Here is a 19,362-nt window from a genome sequence, read left to right as displayed (position 1 = left end):
ATTTACCATTTGTCCACCAACACTCTCTCAGGAATGTTCGTGACCTGCCTGTCATTATTAATGCTTTGTATGTTTATTAAGTCATGCATTAAATATATAGTATATATACATATAGTACATCAGCGTATAATTTTGGTTAATTTACATAATTCTGGGTACTAACATAACACAATACTATTTTAACATAATTCTAGGATGCATTAGCCATTGGAATAGCACTATTTGTATGTTTTTTGTTTTGCACCGTGTCTAAACCAAATGCAAAGTGATAATTGGACAAACAATAAAATCTCTTCCATGTAAATCTAAGTTTTTATTTTTTTACCTGATATGACTGTGACGAGTGCAGGAATTTTTTTTTAACATTTGGTTTCTATTTCTGTAGCTTCACACTAGGTAGCTCCATCTACTGAGATTTGATTGGTCCAAAATCCTTTTCCGCACAACATCTACATTTAACATCACATATTTTGGATGTATAACTGGCTGTGATTGTACCCTGCGCAGAATTTTCGCATTCTGGACTGTTTGGACTGTTTGATTAATTGCTTCTGCTTGTATTATTCTCATTTGTTTTATACTAAATTAATAAATGTTAATGTAAGTATGCTTATCTGCTGAGGGTCCTATATGTTTCCCAGACCTAAATAATAAGGTGGGGTATTAATGTGAAAATAAACTTGGAAAAGAAAGCATAATGTTCTCTGAGCCACACAAGAGTTCTTACTCTTCTCAGTATGAAAGACATTAACTCTGTGATGTCAAGCACAGCACACCTAAAAGATTTCAATAGTTATCTCCCTAAATGTAGCACAGCCCAGACTGATGGTTTGATGTGACAGAGCCCTGCCAGTTCAGCTTGTGTGATGCCCGCTTTCTTTAGTCATGTTGACGATGAAGGATTGAGAACTGCTGTGAAGAGATGAATTTATGTTGCTGACTTCCGTCCTGTCATTCTACTTTGTTCAGCTGGAATGTGCTACTTAGTAATGTATCCATCTCAAAAGGAGCTGGTTTTAACTCAAAAGGATATTAGTTTCATATTCAGCTGCTCCTCCTCCAAACCCCCAAGAAAAGGATCTATCACTGAAATTCCTTCTGAAATCTATGAAAAACTTTTCCACCGACTCTTCCCATGAGTGCGCAATGGCGTGATTGGCTCAGGGCTTTCCCAGGCACAACTTTCTTAAATGTTTTAAGAGCTTTCATTCATCCAGACAACCATCTCCATTTCTAAAACTTTCTTTGAATCTGGGGAGAAGGTGTACCTAAGATCAGCTGGACTATTTCCTTTTTACTTAAAAACAAATGATGACATGTGAAGAGGAACATGGGATGCAAGGAATGTTTTATTCATTGCAAGTTGTTGTTGCTGCTTGGCATGTCTATGGACATTGTAGAAAACCTGTTCTATATTGTTGTGCCTTAACCTACAGCTATAGGACTGCAGTTTCAATTAAGCTCTTTCAATATTTTCATACTAGAAGGTTTGCATGGCAAAATGAGATATGATGAGACAAAGTATCCATAACGTGAAGGATAAGCTGCCTTTGCTCATGACTCTCAACTTGACAGTTACTGTAGAATGTAATTGCTCTAAGAACTTTGAAGAGTAGTTAATGTTATTGGATTAAATGTCCTGCATATGTTAATATACATGGGTCATTGATAAAAAAGTTTGTCCAAGATATTTTTTTAACCAAGGTTGTTTTAAACACAACAAGTTTGTAGAAATTAAATCTTTATGTTCTAGTTGGTTTTATACTGAACATTTGTGATAAACAGTTATGTCATTTTCTGCTAAACATATTGGATTTTACCATTTTTAAATTGTATAACCATTACTAAAAAGCATGAATAAATAAATGAGTATTATTCTCACGAGATGTAAGATTCCAGATTTGTTCTTATGTTCATATTTCTTCATAGGTACGTTGGGGAGAAAAAGGGTCCACAGAAGAGGGGGCAAGACTAGAAAAGGCCAAGAATGCAGTGGTGTCAGTGCCAGAGGAGGGTGAAGAACCTATGATCAAAAAGCCATCCCCATCCTCTACCACATACCATCAGTATGAATCCAAATGGTATACTCCTATCAGGGTAAGACATTAAGACATCGCCATTCAGACAAGCCACACATCTTGTATTCACCTCCCTTTCTTCATAAACCTGAAAGTGTTATTCTACAAGCCTTAGTTTAATGCCTGTGCTTGAAAAGAGGAAACCAATCTGTGCCCTCATCTTGATATCTCTTGTTTCCTCACAGGGCCGCCTTGAGGCATTGTGGGCTCTTTTGCGGCGGCAATATGACAGAGTATCACTCATGCGTCCCAATACTACAGATCAGGTTAGCCACTGATGGTTCACCGTGATGTGAAATACAGAAAGCTTTTGCAACGTGATTCTATACTTTTACATACTACCAAATTTGAGGACTTCAGTGCTGCAAATGGGGCATTAGTTTGTGTTATAACAATATAGGAAGTATTGCTTGTAATATGTGTGTGTGTGTCTGTGTGAGGCCCTGCCCGCTGGTACGTCCAACGCATTAGTTCCGTTGGTCCCTCTCGCACAGAGCTTGGGGGCGTGGCTCACGCTCTCCAAACCGTCGCGCAAGTTGATCAGGACCGTTCAACTCGGCTACACGATTCAGTTCGCCAGGCACCCGCCCAGGTTCAACAGCATCCACTTCACTGTGGTGAGAAGTGAGAATGCGCTGCTTTGCATGCAGAGATCGCCTCACTTCTACGGAAGTAGAAATGCGATAGATCCTGTCCCTCTAGCCGAGATAAAGAAGGGGTTTTACAGCCCCTACTTAATCGTACCCAAGAAAAGGCGGTGGGTTGCAGTCAATCTTGCGAGTTCTGAATCGGGCTCTGCACAGAATATCGTTCAAGATGTTCACGCAAAGATGCATTTTAGTGGCCGTCTGGCATTAGAATTGGTTTATGGCGATAGACCTGAAGGACGCATACATCTATGTCTCGATTTTTCCTTACTTTCTACGGTTTACCTTCGAGGGTCGGGCATACCAGTGCAAAATCCTCCACTTTGGGCTGTCCTTGTCTCCTCGCGCCTTCACGAAAGTCGCAGAGGCAGCCCTTGCAGAGGCTCCTGGGGCATATGGCGTCCTCAGCAATGGTCATGCCGCTCGGGTTGATGCATATGAGACCACTTCAGCACTGGCTACAGACCCGAGTCGAGAGACGAGCATGGTGCCACGGCACATACTGCGTTCTTGTCATGCAGGCTTGTCGCCGCCTATTCAGCACCTGGTCAGACCTAGTGTTCCTATGGGCAGGAGTTCCCCAATGCCAGGTCTCCACACACATCGTGGTAATGTCAGTTGCCTCCCAGTGTGGCTGGCACCGTATGCAACGGGAACTCAAGTCGCTATGGGCCACCTCTACAGCACAGCGGATGTGCTGTCATGGCAGGTTATGCTCAGGGGAGAGTGGAGACTCCACCCTCAGGCTGTCCAGCTGATCTGGAGTCAATTCACAGGTAGACCTGTTTGCTTCCCCAGAATCCTCCCACTGCCCGCTTTGGTTACAGATGCCCTGGCCCACAGCTGACCCCTGGAGCTATGCAAATATGTGTTCCACCCAGTGAGCCTACTTGCACAGACGTTGTGCAAGGTCAGGGAGGCCGAGGAGCATGGAATCTCCATGTCTGGCCCTTGGACGGGACGTGGAAGACTTAAGTGGCCTACCACCTGCAGTGGTAGACATGATCACTCTGGCCAGGGCCCCCTCAACGAGGCACCTCTATGGCCTGAAGTGGCATCTGTTTGCTAAGTGATGTTCTTCCCGAGGTGAAGACACCCAGAGATGCTCTGCAGGATCAGTGCATTCCTCCCTGCAAGAGAAGTTGGAGGGATGGCTGTCCCCTTCCTCCTTGAAAGTGTATGTGGCCGCTATATCGGCGCATCACGATGCAGTGGACGGTAAGTATTTAGGGAAGCACGACTTAATCATCAGGTTCCTGAGAGGCGCGAGGAGGTTAAACCGCCCCAGGCTACACCTCATTCCCTCATGGGACCCCTTCGGAAAGCTCCCTTCAGGCCCCTTGAGTCAGCTGAGCTAAAGGCACTCTCTCTAAAGACCGCCTTACGTCCTTACGGCGCTCACCTCCATCAAGAGGGTTGGGGACCTGCAGGCGTTCTCTGTCAGCGAACTGTGCCTGGAGTTCGGTCAGGCTTACTCTCAAGTCATCCTGAGACCCCGACCGAGCTACATGCCCAAGGTTCTCACGACCCCTTTCAGGGATCAGTTGGTGAACCTACAAGCACTGCCCCAGGAGGAGACAGACCCAGCCTTGCCGTTGCTGTGTCCGGTGCGTGCTCTTCACATCTACTTGGAGATCCACATGTGCTGGTTGTCTCCTTAGGTAACCCCATGTGATGTGCTTCCGCTTCGACTCGGTAAGACCGTGTGTTGTTTTCCACTAAGAAGCCCCGCCTTCTCCCCTCTTGGGGCCGGGTGTGGTCTCCTCGGTGTCCTCCTCTTTGGAAGGACACCCCCCAACATGGAACTTATATGACCCCCAGCTGAACAATTTCGTTAATTTTCTTTGGGAGGAGAACAATAAAGAGAAGGCTATGACCGGGCTAGCTTTCTGCGCTAGCTACGAGGCACACAGAGTTCTGCCAGTATCACACCACCAGTCTGAGTAACACGGTTCAGCTCTTGTGGCGTTTCCCATTGGTACCCCTAGTGTCAACTCATCGACACAACGTCGAGTGAGTGACAGATAGGGAACATCATGGTTACTGATGTAACCTCCTTTCCCTGATGGAGAGAACAAGACTTTGTGTCCCTCTTGCCACAACACTGAACCAACCAATGAAATGGCTCGGCTCCTCAGTGCAAAACCTGAATGTGTGTTTGCAATCGGCACTCCTTTTATACCTGTATGTCCGCGGGAGTGGCATGCAAATTCCACACGCCAATTCTCATTGGCTTTTTCACAAAGCTCAGAGATGTCTGGGCTCCCAAGTGTGAACTCCTAGTGTCAACTCATCGACACAACGTCTCGTTCCCTCAATCAGGGAATGGAGGTTACGTCATTAACCATGACGTTTTTGGGTAGGGCTAGGGTATAGAAAATATAAATTGCAATAGAAAAACAAAGATGTGCATGTTTGATTCATGTTTTGCTTTCAGTGTGGGGATAAAATTTACAAGGATAGTAAAAGCTGAAGTTGTGGGAACCTGCCAACAGTGTGTGTGCGTGCGTGCGTGCGTGCGTGCGTGTGCGCGCGTGTGTGTGTGGAAGAAGAAGAAGTGTGTGCAAGTTTGAGCTTTCTCACAAAGCTTTTAGCTGCAAAGATTCAAAACCGGTTATTACTGTCATTAGTTTGTGTTGCAGACACGTCCTGTATTGTAACTGTATGCAATTGATGTGTATATACAAACGAGTACCTCTACTTTTCATCAATGTGCCAAAACAACATTTAATGGCCTTTCAAGGCCTGAAATTATAAACAGACTGCTGTCTGTTTATAATGTCATTATTGTCAAATTTGATGGTTTTATCGAAGGTTGGTGATTCTAGAATCCACTGCAGTGAGTTCAGTGGAATAATATATCCAAAATAGCGGACAAATTGAAAGAAATTTTGTAGTGTATAACAGTTCTTAAAATCCATTCAGTACTGAAAAATATCCATTAAAATATTTTTAAAATAATAGATAACTATTATGCATAAAGTGTATGTTAGCTATTTATATTTATGCTCAATAGAGTAGCGCATTTTTCCTCATTATTGCGAGTCTAGCCTCCCATGTGCTGTGTGTGATGACCGCTATTTAAATAACTGCTGCCTATGTAGAGTGTTCAAAATCATTCTCTTATGAGGCTCTATTTTAGTTAGGAAACTGCCTATGTTGGCAGGAGACAGCAAAACAAGGTTTTGGAGCACACCCTATGATTTAGGGCTGTCAAGCTGCCCTAAATTCGGTAGTCTATATCAAAATGAAAAAAGAGAAATTTTGCGATTCTCAAAAACGAATATGCTATTGAACACATTCCTTTATTTAATGTTAAATATTAAATGCAATAAAAACAATAATATTTAGCCTTCAAGTATTTCTTAATTATGTTCTCAAGTAATTATTTAAGACAAGTAAACAGCCAGTAATAAGAACAAATTTCAATTTATGAGATATTAACATGGCTTTGGTTAACATAACAGTCATACCTAAAATGTGAAAAGGTATGTTGCAAAGAATTAGCTTTAGAAGGGCTAAAAACCATTCATGTAATTTGTTAAGTAAATGTGAGTTTATGTGCGGGTTTAAGTTATGACTGTGTAATTTGTGTTGTAGAACAGAAAAATTTGTCTCTTAAAACGTTTTAACCACAGACCTTATTTTAAAGCCGCTGTTCTAAATTCCCATTCAAAATTTCCAGTGAAACCCATGGCTCGAAAATGCTAATTCTCATGAAATGTTAGGTTGCAGATTTGGTACAGCCCTTGTCCCTCATAAGTTTAAATGACTGAGTGTTCACATTTCTGTATTGGTCCTTTCTGGAGAGAAAGGGTCTGCAGAGGAGAATGCAAGGGTAGTGGTGTCAATACCAGAGGAGGCAGAAAATGCACTCAAAAAACAAAACCCTCTGTACTAAAAACCCATTTGAATGTTCCAATGGAATCCCAGGCTTGAACATGCTAATTCTCTTTTTGGAGTGAGAACTACAAACTAAACAGCTCTATTACAAGTAATAGAAAAAAATAACAATTGAACAAAGATACAAATTAAGCAAACTTGAAGGCTGTCAGGAACACTCATCAATTTTGTTTTGTTTGTTTGGGGGAAGAGCATGTTGCTCTCACGTTGGGGCAGGGCGAGTGCACGCATTGCGATCTACTTTCTGGCGAAATGCTTCGTGCTCGCCTTCCGGGAGTCAGTGCCCAGTCTTTCATCGTGGGGCTCTCGCATATATCTGGCTGAGGAGCATGATAGGTCTGTCCCTATCGCTCGCTCTCTCCCCAGATCCACTTCGTTTAACGAGGGGGGCGCTGAACCTCTGTACATTTCACGCATAATAATAAAGCGGCTGAGAAATTACTCGAGGTGGTTACTCAGGCTGTGGCCAGACTACAGCTAGACTGGCCACACGAACAAGAGACCAACACCCCCCCCCCCCCAACCCAAACACTCCAAGCTATAGAGAGGCCAAAAATAATAATAATAAAATAAAAAAATAGTGAACGCTATATTAGTCCCTTCCTTTGATAACCTCCATGATGAGCTTTCTCACTCATGGAGGAACCCATATACTTCCATGTTCACGTACCCTCGACGTCTTTATACTCGACTATCGTGGGTGCTGAGACACAGAGGTATTCAATGATGCCGGCGGTCGAAGAGATGCTTGCGGGTTCGGCATCATCACTCAAGAAACCCGCTCTCCCCACTAAGCCATTCAGGACTACCTCCATGCTAGTGGGGAGGGCTTATGAAGCGGCAGGAAAGACCTGAGTCCGATTTTAGATCTTTGAGGCTTACATTTATGCATTACATTTACATTTATGCATTTGGCAGACGCTTTTATCCAAAGCGACTTACAGTGCACTTATTACAGGGACAATCCCCCCGGAGCAACCTGGAGTTAAGGGCCTTGCTCAAGGGCCCAACAGTGGCATCTTGGTGGTGCTGGGGCTTGAACCCAGCACCACCAAGGGCTTGAACCCCCGACCTTCTGGTCAGTAACCTTGAGCCTCAATCACTGAGCCACCACTGCTTGAACCGCTCGGTCAGGGTGTTCAAGTTCAAGATGCTAACTGTCAAGACGGTCGTGTCTCTGATCCAACATTACGATTGGCTGATCACGATCGATCTCATGGATGCATATTTCCATATTGGAATTCTGCCACAGCACAGGAAGTTCCTGAGGTTCGCTTTCGGGGACGAAGCCTTCCAGTATCGGGTTCTTCCATTCGGCCTAGCCCTATCACCCCGCACATTCACGAAATGCATGGATGCAGCACTGGCTCCTTCGCGACTCCGGGGCATCTGCATTCTGAATTACATAGACGACTGGCTGATCTTAGCGCAGCTCCAAGAACTGGCAGTTCAGCACAGGGATATTGTCTTGGCTAATCTGGTTTCTCCGGGTCTGAGACACATCATCAAAGAGCGTTCTCTCTCCCAACCGGGGAATCACCTATCTGAGGGTTATATGGAATTCGATCATGATGCGGGCACAGTTGTCTCCCGATTGTATCACGTCCATAAAGAAAACCCTGAGCAAACTCAGGCTAGGTCAAGGTTGCACTGTTCTCCAGTATCAACAAATACTAGGTCTCATGGCATCTGCGTCCACGGTAATCCCTTTGGGCCTGCTCCATATGAGACCATTTCAGCTGTGGCTAAAAGCCAGGGATTTAATCCAAGGGCCAGTTCTCTAGGGCTAATAAGGGTTACGCGCCACGTGCTTCGTTCCCTTGCTATGTGGTTCAGACCCCGGTTTCTTACCTTGGGTCCCACTCTAGGTGTGTCTCGTCATCGCAGGCTGCTAATGACAGACGCCTCCCTGACAGGCTGGGTAGCGGTCTTAAGTGGTCGTCCAGCTCAAGGGGATGGGAGGGTCGTCAGCTCGGTTGTCACAGTAACTGTCTCGAGTTGATGGCTGTATTTCTGGCCCTGAAATACTTCCTCCAGAGGCTACCATGTCTTGGTGCGGGTGGGCAATACAGCGGTAGTCTCTTACATGAACCATCAAGGAGGTCCACGTTCACGTCTGCAAAATTTCTGGCACGTCGGATTCTCCTTGGGGCCCAGGGCAAGCCCCTGTCACTCAGGGCAGTTTATATCCCTGGATGCCTGTATGTGGGAGCAGATTTACTGTCCAGACAGAAAATACCGACGGGTGAGTGGAAACTCCACCCCTAGGTAGTGGAACAAATCTGGGTGATATTTTACAGGGTAGAAGAGGACCTCTTCGCCTCTATGAACAGCGCAATGTCTCCTCTACTTCTCCCTGAGTCACCCAGCCCCCCCTGGGTCTGGACATGATGGCGCATATATGGCCCTGAATGCGTCTGTATGCGTTTTTCCCTGGTTTCTCTGCTCCCGGGAGTCTTGACCAGCGTTCGCCAGCAAGGGTCTTGCCTCTTACAGATAGCGCCAGGGTATGGTTCTCGGAGCTAATATCTCTCCTCGACGGCTCGCCTTGGGCGATTCCAGACAGGAGGGACCTTCTGTCTCAGGCTCAGGGGATGATTTCATCCCCGGCCCGAATTGTGGAAACTTCATGTTTGGCCCCTGAAGGGTACCAACTGAGGGACACAGGGCTGTCACCTGAGGTTATCGAGACCATTCTTAGTACTAGGGCTCCCTCTATCAGAATCTACAACAATAAATGGGATGTCTTCGAAAAGTGGTGCAGTTCACATGGTGCAGATCCAGTTAACTGCCAAATTGTTTCAGTTCTGGACATTCTGCAGGAAAAACTGTCAGCATGCATATGCCCTGCTACTCTCAGGGTTTATGTGCCACGCCTTGATGGACGGGGTGCCTTTGGCGAGGCATCCTCTACTCGCTCGCTTGATTCGTGGAGCCATGCGACTGAGGCCTCCTGTTAGGACCAGAACTCCTTCATGGGACTTAGCAATAGTCCTGGAGGGTCTGGTTGAGACCCCCTTTTGAACCTCTAGAGTCAGCGTCTGACAGACTTCTGACTCTCAAGATGGTCTCAAGAGGATTGGGGATCTACAGGCTCTGTCTGTTTTGCCGGCCTGTTTAGAATTTGCCCCAGGTATGGCCAAAGCTATTCTGCATCCTCATCCTGACTACCTTCCTAAGGTCCTTTTTTCGACACTACGTCCTGTCACTCGGGAAGCCTTCTGCTCCCCGCCGTTTTTAACGACGGAGCAGGAAAGACTTCACGGAATCTGCCCAGTCAGTGCCCTTCAGACTTATGTCCACCACACTAGCCAGTGGTGTAAGTCAGGGCAATTATTTGTCTGCTATGTGGGCCACAACAGGGGGGCACCCACTACCAAGCAAACTGTGTCACATTGGGTGAGGGATGCTATTGTCCTGGCCTATGAGGCGCGTGGTCAAGCTTCGCCAGTAGGTGTCAGGGCTCACTCCACCAGAGGGGTCGCCTCCTCTAAAGCCTTGGCTAGAGGGGTCCCTCTGCAGCAGGTTTGTGATGCGGCAGGCTGGTCCTCTCCACACACATTCATCAGTTTTTATAGTTTGGATGTTCATGCCACTCCGGGCTCTTACGTCCTTGAGTCGACATCTCAAGCTCATGCCTGAACAAGTTTGTGACGCGGCAGGCTGGTCCTCTCCGCGCACATTCATCAGTTTTTATGGCAGGCTCGTGCCTTAACAAGTTCATGATGCGGCAGGCTGGTCCTCACCGTACACGTTCATCGAACTTTATGGGTTAGATGTTTTTGCTACTCCGTACTCTTACGTCCTTGAGTCGACATCTCAAGCTCACGTCTGAACAAGTTTGTGATGCTGCAGGCTGGTCCTCTCCGCACACATTCATCAAATTTTATGGTTTAGATGTTTATGCTACTCTGGGCTCTTACGTCCTTAAGTTGACATATCAAGCTCATATCTGAGACCTCTCGTATTCTTGTGAGCACACTTCACAACCGTAGGGGTCCGGACAGCCCCAGTGCGGCGGCGTGGGTATTGCGTTCCCAAAAGCACTTAGTGAAGCTTTTTGTAAAGGGAACGTCTCGGGTTACATGTCTAACCCTTGTTCCCTGAAAAAAGCAGAACAAGATGCTGCGCTTCTTTGCCGCACTGGGATGTCCCAGGACTGCTCTTCAGAAAAAGATATTTGATGACACGCTGGTGACGCGTCTATTTATAGCCTGGCCACAAGTGCATCCAATGATCTCACCAGCCGAGGCTATAAATTCCGGTCAATGTTCATTGACGTGTTACACACATATTCACAGCTGGTCACAATGTAGGATTGTTCCCAAAAGCGCTTAGCAAAGCGCAACATCTCGTTCCCGCTTTTTTCAGGTAACAAGGGTTACACATGTAACCCGAGACAGTATACCATAGAAGACAGTGAAAAAATTATTTACAAATACTGAAGCAGCAAACTTTGCAAAAATTTATGTCACTAACAAAACTTTTGGCCATGGCTGTAGTTTTCACTGCTTGATTATATAATTGAAGACTTTAAATTTATGTATTTTTCCCCATTATGAAATCAAAGAGCCAAACACCAGTTACTTTGCCAAGAAGTAGTACATTTTTTTAATTCTGTTAGTTATCAAACATAGGAGAGAAGGTGACATTTTAATTATAATTATGTTATGTGATGATCTTGTCTGATTTCTCATCTTTCTCTGAAGAACCAGTCTTTCTCTGAATTAAGTACATTTACATGGTGTATTTAAGCATACCCTAGCAGTTTAAAATATGTCCCCTCCCCTCATAATGGAAAACACTAGGGATGCATCGATCCGATAACCGGATTGGTATAGGCTCTGATACTGAATTTTTTAGACGGATCGGGTATCGGTCCAACGAGCCCTAGCCAAATCCGATAATGTGTGTTAGTCATGTTCGTTACTGTCAAGCTCCAAAAATGACATAAACGAACCAGTAAAACATCATTAAAGCAGTTCATATGACTTGTGCATTTTATTCAAAGCCACTTGAAGATGTGTGATAGCACTGTGAATCACAAAAGGCTGTGTTTAATAATATAGTATGTGCAGCGCCATCACGTTAGTGAATGGCGCTGCTCTGTTTACACACACACACACACTTGCGGCTATTTTTAGCCTTCACAGCGATGAGCAATATCTCATGCTACTCACGAACAACATCTCTGATGTAGATGCTCAATTGTTCAGTTCACTTATATGCATTTAGAATGGCACCGGAGGTGCATTTTACCAGAATTTAAATAAGAAGCAAATTAAACTACTGTGAACTTGCCTACAAACAGACACATACAGGACTTCCTGGAGAGTTTAGAATGTCAAAATAAAAGTGTGAGGATTTAAAAAGTGCACAACTTAAATATATTACTGTTGTATTTAAAATTTAAATTAAAAGTCATTAATAATAATAATGTTAATACAAATTTAATATTTATATATATAATATTAATAATAATAATATTGTCATCAATTTATAAGTTGACTGGGTTCCAAAATATAACTGTGTGAATGAAAATGTAGCTGATGTCTTACAACTAATTTGAACAAAAAAGAGATATGAGTTCTTTAAACTCCAGATATAAGTTGAAACATTTATGGGGGGAAAAAAAAGGCACTGGTTCCCCTTCTGTCAGTGACACAAGGGGTCTTTATTGAGTGCCTCGCGTACCTCTGAACTTGAGAAAAGGCCAATAAGAAATTGGCAGGCAGAATTTGCATGTCCCGCCCCCTTTTTTCTTCGGAGCCGAGTGGTTGTGCAGCAGCAAGCTGAGTCTCACTACTGCTCCACTCACATCTATTAGAGCATTGCTGTTGGATCTACGGCGTGTTACCAGTGGCTTTCTCCCTCTCTGCACGCTGTGCAGTCCACGCCCCTGAGTGCTTCGACGGTGCTTCTGTAAAAGAGTTTATACCTCTAAAAGATATGTATTTTCCCCTCTAAAAGAGAGTATTTTAATTCACAAAAGAGCAATACACAGCAGGTGTTGAACGTCCTTTTCCGGACACATCTTTTTAAAGATGTATTTCCACCTCTGTGTAGTTCCTGGATGTGGCTGTTTTCTCTCCACTCCTGATGTTCATAAGCAAAATGGCAGGATGTCCCCCTCCACCTTGAAGGTGTATGTAGCTGCTATCGCAGCCCACCACAAAACAGTGGACAGCAAGTTCTTGGGTAAGCACAACTTGATTATCAGGCTCCTTAGATGCCCCCGGAGGCTTAATCCTCCCCGGCCAAGCCTGTTCCCCTCCTGGTATCTCTCAGTGGCCTTCAAAGACCCCCCTTCGAGCCACTTGACTCAATTTAGCTCAATGCCCTTTCCTTGAAGTCGACCTTCCTGATAGTGCTAGCCTCCATCAAGAGGGTTGGGGACCTGCAAGCGTTCTCTGTCAGCGACACTTGCATGGAGTTCGGTCTGGCAGATACTCACGTCATCCTAAGACCATGACCGGGCTACGTGTCCAAGGTTCCTATGAACCCCTTCAGGGACCAGGTCAGGAACCTGCAAGCGCTGCCCCCGGAGGAGGCAGATCCAGCCTATTCGTTGCTGTGTCCGGTACGTGCTTTGCGCATCTATTTGGACCGCATGGAGAGCTCTAGATGTTCTGAGCGGCTCTTATCTGCTTTGGTGGACAGCAGAAAGGGAACACCGGCTCCAAACTGAGGTTAGCTTACTGGGTCATCGATGCCATTTCCTTTGCCTTCCAGACTCAGGCCATGCCCGCCCCCTTACGGGTTCGAGCACACTCGACAAGAAGTGTGGCATCCTCGTGGGCACTGGCCAACGGCACCTCCCTAGCAGACATCTGCAGAGCAGCTGGCTGGGCAACACCCAATACCTTTGCGAGATTCTACAATCTCAGGGTTGAGTCGGTCTTGTCCCATGTTTTGTCAGGTCCGAGCCGGTAGAACTCGGTAATACGGAACAGCCGACTGGGTGTTGTGCTTGCACCTAGCGCCCTTCACCAAAGTGATCCAGTGTGCTCTCTCTCCCAGTTTAGCCACTAAGATCTCACTTCCTGAATTATCTTCCTCCCTAGCCTTCTGGCCTGCAAATTCAGCGGAGGAATTTGCGGCCAGACCCACATTGAGCCTCAAGTGCTCTGTACTGGCGTAGGGCTCCACAGGCCTAATTTTCTCTTCAGACAACTCTCTGTGATGTATTTTCCCCTATCGGCAGACCCGTGTCTCCCTTGGGCAGTCCCTCTGCCCCTGGTTGCTGTGTTTGTAGAGCTCCTCCCTCACCAGGTAAGACCTGCCACTGCGCCACTTCCACGTGTGGCTTGACATCCCATGTGACGTATTGGCTACATGTTACCTCCCCCCATTCTAGGCAGGTTGTGGTCTCTGCAGGGTCTTTTCCCCCTGAAAGAATAGGAACGGAAAAGACTGCCTTCCCCGACGCATTTCATAGTGTTAAGATAGCCCCAGCCACTTTATGCTCTATGACGAGAAACATAGAGAGAGAAAAGGTCACGGCTGGCTGGCTTGCTCCCATGATAGTCATGTCACCTGTCCCCCCTTAGGGGTGCTGGGATCCTAAGGTCTGTATATGACACCTTTTTCTGGGGGCTTTGGGGAGGGTTACTTGTGGCCGATACAGTTGCTTCTTGCATGCAGTAGCTTACTTGCACCTGTGTCAGCAGTTCACGTAACATGGTTTAGTGCATGGTATTTTTAAATTGGACCTCTTGTGTCACTACATTTGACACAATATCATATCATGGTTACTGTTGTAACCTCCATTCCCTGATGGAGGGAACGAGACATTGTGTCCCCCTTGCCACGACACTAGACCTACCGCTTGAAACGGCCATACCTTATTCTCGGCTTCTCAGTGCAAAAACCTGACTGACAGATGTCCGCTTCCCTTTATACACGTATGTCCGGGGGTGGGACATGCAAATTCTGTCTGCCAATTTCTCATTGGCCTTTTCTCAAGTTAAGAGGTATGCGAGGCTCTCAAGTAAGACCCCTTGTGTCACTACATTCGACACAATGTCTGGAGGTGGTGGTGGCGTAGTGGGCTAAAGCACATAACTGTTAATCAGAATGTCGCTGGTTTGATCCCCACGGCCACCACCATTGTGTCCTTGAGCAAGGCACTTAACTCCAGGTTGCTCCGGGGGGATTGTCCCTGTAATAAGTGCTCTGTAAGTCGCTTTGGATAAAAGCGTCTGCCAAATGAATAAATGTAAATGCTGTTCCCTCCATCAGGGAAAAGAGGTTGCAACAGTAACCATGGCGTTTCTTTTCTACTGATGACTTGTACTGGAATTACTTTTAATTTTGCTGCTACATTATCCAGTATACTAGTTAATAATAAAGTGTTTCTTTATAAGCTATACATTTATATTGAAGTTATGTGTAGTTAGAGTTTTGTGTTTCTTTACATATTAAAGAGTACTCCCAATTAGTTCCACACAATAATGCAACGATTTTCTAAACTGATTATGCAAAAAACAACACTGCTATCGGATTGGTCGTTTTTGAGATTTCCAGTATCGGAATCAGATTGGAAGAGAAAAGTGGTATCTGTGCATCCCTAGAAAACACACATCTCAACTTACACATGCAACTAATGTACAACCTATATAAAGCTTACATATGCAACCTATATAAAGCTTACAAATGCAACCTTTTTACAATAGTACAATTTTAGTTTACAATAATACATTAATACTTATTGGAAGTAATCCAGCCAAGAGCATTGATGTTTTTTTTTCTCTCTTTTTCTTTTCAGTATTGTTTTGTAATTAATATTAACAACAACATAACAGACAACAAAAGGCATAATGCATAATTTTTATTCACATATTTGATTTTTGTGATGCATGCTTACATTGGTACAGACTTCATACCGACATATACTTTTCCAACAAGACTTTTGTAAAAATTTTGGAATTTTGACATCCCTGAATTTATGTTAGCTTGGAATGTAGGACACAGTGTGAAGCAATTGTTTTCAGTTTTTTTAATGTTGAAGAAGTCCTCCCTGCTTCCATGATGCTTGTACTCCCATTAGCCAAAACATCCCAGTCACGCTTGAGCCACTTGTTCATTTTTACTTTCTTCAAACAAACTGTTAAAACCTTTGTAACTCAGAATAACTCTGAGAGGAGGGTCTGGGGCCTCTAAGCGGGTCCCTGGCACACTTCAGTCAGAACGCAGCTCGACTGTGCAGACTTTCAAGCCCTTGATCAAGTGCACTGGGCGCAGGCATGAGCTATCAAAGCCCGAGGAGTCCCTCTCCAGAGCCAAGGTGGGCTGCTTACACTCGGCTAGAGAGAAAGGGGGGGCTTTGATGCCCGACAGGAACCCTCTGGGGTCATGAATTTTTCAGCGCCGGATCTGTGGGGTTACGAGGACTCGTACAGGTGTAAGGAAGCAGGTTGTCGCAGACATCTGTTCAGCCCGGAGACCCCCCCGGTCCCTCCTCCCACCCTGCCCACAGCCAGACTGCTGGATTGTCAGCAGATGCAGTTTTTTTAAGACAGCCTGAACACTTTCTGCTCTCCCATTTACCGCCTGAGGGGCTCCAACACCAAAGGTAGTGTGGAGGGTGGACACAGCTGCACTGCCGAACTTGCCTGGGGCACAAAAAAAGAGATCTAATGTGGTTTGACTGTGTTGTTAGGGAGACCGGGGAGCCAGAGAGGCACTTCAGAGCCAGCTTAGCACTGCAACATCTGCCGTCAAGTTTCCGGAAAAAACGGTGGGGGACAGCAGGTAGAGAAGGTGGCAGCACGTCAAGGGGTGGCCTATTACTGTCGGGGGCTCTTTTGAATGCCCGCCCACCCGTCTCTCTTTTTTTCGGCCTCTAACGGTCTCGGCAGGGCTCTGTATTGTTTTGCAAAGCAGCAGTGTGCAAAACACACTAATAAGCACCTTAAAAATGATACATTAACATACATTAACCCCAGAGAGCCGGCACACAAAGGCAAAGTCGAGATGAGACCAGCAGAAAAGGCTTTTGTTTCTCCTGTTATGTGGAACTAAAAGGGATATTTCACCCAAAAATTAAAATTGTCATAATTTACCTTCAGGATGTTTCACATGTCATACATATCTTTCCAAACCAATAAGACTTTATTTCAAAAAGGGATGTTAGGCAGAATGCTAGCTTCAGTCACCATTCACTTTCATTTTATGGAAGAAAGATGCAATGATAATATGAAATTACAAACTGCCAAACATACTCCTTTTGTGTTCCATGGAATATATAAAGTAATTCGGGTTTGGATCAAAATGGCGGTCAGTAAATGAGTATCCTGTAATTATCCCTTTAAGCTGAATCTCTGCATAGTCTTTTGCTTTGGTTCCCTCACTTGAGACTTATGGGGGTGGTAGGGAGGGTAATGATAAAAACCAGTGGTGATTAGGGTATGGTGGTTTGATTATGTTAGTTTTCAAGAAGTCATTCGGCAGGACCATTTTTTTTTTAGGAATTCAATCCTCATTTTCCCCTCCCTACTGATTTCAACTCCTACCTTACTCAGGCTGAGCCATTACTGTAAGATGTTTGGAGGCCAAAGAAGACTTGATGTGTAATACAGACATAGGATCTGCACATCAGAAGATATAGAAAAAATAGCTCCCACAAAGGATTCTTCACTAATGTCCAAAACATATAATGTCACTTTAGTGCAGGCTACGCATACATTAAACCCTATTAAAATCAGTCTCTGTATAACACATACCTTATTAGCCCATGCAGACTGCTTGCCTCCTTAGGGCAGGGCTGTAATGAGCTGGAGTGTATTTTTAAATGGTGTAAATTCCAACCTCAGACAAAGACAACATGTCAGCTAGCGGTCCCGAGGCCTAGTGCTCATGGCAGAACTCCTCGGCAATAAAAAAAAAATGTGAATGTGCTTCCGTGGCCCAGTGTGACAGTATCTTAATTTAACAGTCATTGGTCACATAAACAGAGCAGTGGGAGCATTTTAATTAAGAGACTGTGAGCGGGCGGCACGGTGGGGCTAACTCTTTAAGAATCCCATTGGAGGAGGCAGGAGAGGAAGGCAATGCTGGCATGGAGAAATAGCGACGGGGTGGAGGACGGAGGAGAGAGTGAGAATGAGGCAGTGAGATAAAAAGGAGAAAGTTGGGGACAGATTACGGGACTAGGCTGGCAAGCCAGGTCCCTTAGGTCGTAGGCACACATGGCTGGGTTTAGCCGCAATAGTGTTTAAGAGCCCAGTCTCATGACTGGATTAGGGTGCAGAGCGACAGACCCCGAACTGTTTGTGTTTTACCCTGGCAACCAAGAGAGTGAGCTCTGTCCTAATGAACTAGCAAGGCCAATATACAGTGAGGGACAACTGCCTAATGAGCAGAACTGAGCTGTGCTGAATCACACTGTGAAATGAAAATCAGAAATTATTTAAGGTTGTGATATTTTTATTTTCTTTCAATCTCCTGTTCTAAAACACTCCCATGATGTTCAAAACATGTATGATTTTCTTTCTTTCGTGGAACACAAAAAGAGGTGAGACAGCAGGCATAAAAGGAGGTAGAATGACACCTTCAGCAAGCACTTTGCATTTCTGCATCTTATGTCCTTTTTTGTTCCATAGAAGAAAAGAAAGCCATCCGGGCTTATAATGACATGAGTGTGAGTAAATAATGAAAGACTTTTCATTTTTCAATGAGCTATCCCTATAATGTCCTTTTGTGATGTGTCCTATTGTTATGCAAATTTTGTATAATCATTGTGCTGATTAAAAAGGAACACAAATAGTAGAATCACATCTCAAGACAAATGAAAGGAGATAAGTGTGTTTAATAATATTTAATGATACTCAGTTAATCTCCTCTCTGATTGTGTTATCATGTGATTAGACAGAAACAGCTCAGATTTTTTGCTCTAGAACACCCCCCCCCCCAACCCCCCTTTATGTTACACTATGTATAAACAAATGCAAGCAAGCACTGGTGTCTGTGTACAAAAGAATCTGGCAAATGTTATTAAGTTGAAACATACCCTAGATCAGAGGGCACAAGATTTCTAATTAATGGGGTAATTGGAATTAAATCAGAGCATCACAAATAATAAAGCGGCAGAAAGCACTTGTTTATGAAAGCAGAGATCTGACCGCATAATAAAACATTAACATATTTATAGAAGTATGAGTCTTTGACCATCTGCTGTAAATCTTCACATCTCTATAATTCTTTAGTAATTTTTTCTGGATATTAAGGACATTATTGTGTTTTAGTGTGCAATGTATTTTGTTATGACAATCGTTGTGCACTGCAAAACAGTGTCTGTGTCTTTTTTTTCTGCTCCTCATTAGTGCTATCAGCAGACTGGCCCATTACCCTTAACAAGCATTAAGTAGAAGGCTGACAGTTCAGTTAAACCGCACTGGCCCCAGAGTAGAAATGACAGCTTCAACAATGACTGGCTTTCCGATTTCATGAAATGGCCCCTTGCTCTTTGAACCAGGTCTCTCTCACAGTTTATTTATATATTTATTTATTGTTTTGGTATGCGAATTGCAGAAAGTAGGGCAGATGTCCATGTGGATGGTTGTAAATTCAACAATGTCTGCCGTGTTAATCTGTGAGCCTCCTCAAACAGCCAGACCTCCTGGTAACAGGATTAGATTGGGGACCCCAGTGAGCTGGTTTGGAGGATAACAGGGCTCTTGGGTTGAAGTAAACATTAGATGGGTTTGGAGAGGAACTACCATGTCCACAAATGT

The 19,362-nt window shown here is 44.7% G+C and overlaps 1 protein-coding gene across 1 annotated transcript in view; it reads left to right on the top strand.

The window, feature by feature from the left end:
- antxr2a (ANTXR cell adhesion molecule 2a) overlaps positions 1-19,362 on the top strand; it is a 108,021-nt gene that overhangs the window by 60,977 nt on the left and 27,682 nt on the right. Inside the window, exons 16-17 of the mRNA XM_052125628.1 lie at positions 1,930-2,097; positions 2,264-2,344. Coding sequence (XP_051981588.1) covers positions 1,930-2,097; positions 2,264-2,344 — 249 coding nt within the window. The remainder of the gene's footprint in view (positions 1-1,929; positions 2,098-2,263; positions 2,345-19,362) is intronic.

This window comes from Xyrauchen texanus, chromosome 4 (assembly GCF_025860055.1).
Source record: "Xyrauchen texanus isolate HMW12.3.18 chromosome 4, RBS_HiC_50CHRs, whole genome shotgun sequence".
Classification (NCBI taxonomy): domain Eukaryota; kingdom Metazoa; phylum Chordata; class Actinopteri; order Cypriniformes; family Catostomidae; genus Xyrauchen; species Xyrauchen texanus.
Note: the sequence above shows the minus strand (reverse complement) of the source record. Positions and strands in the feature narration are given on the sequence as shown.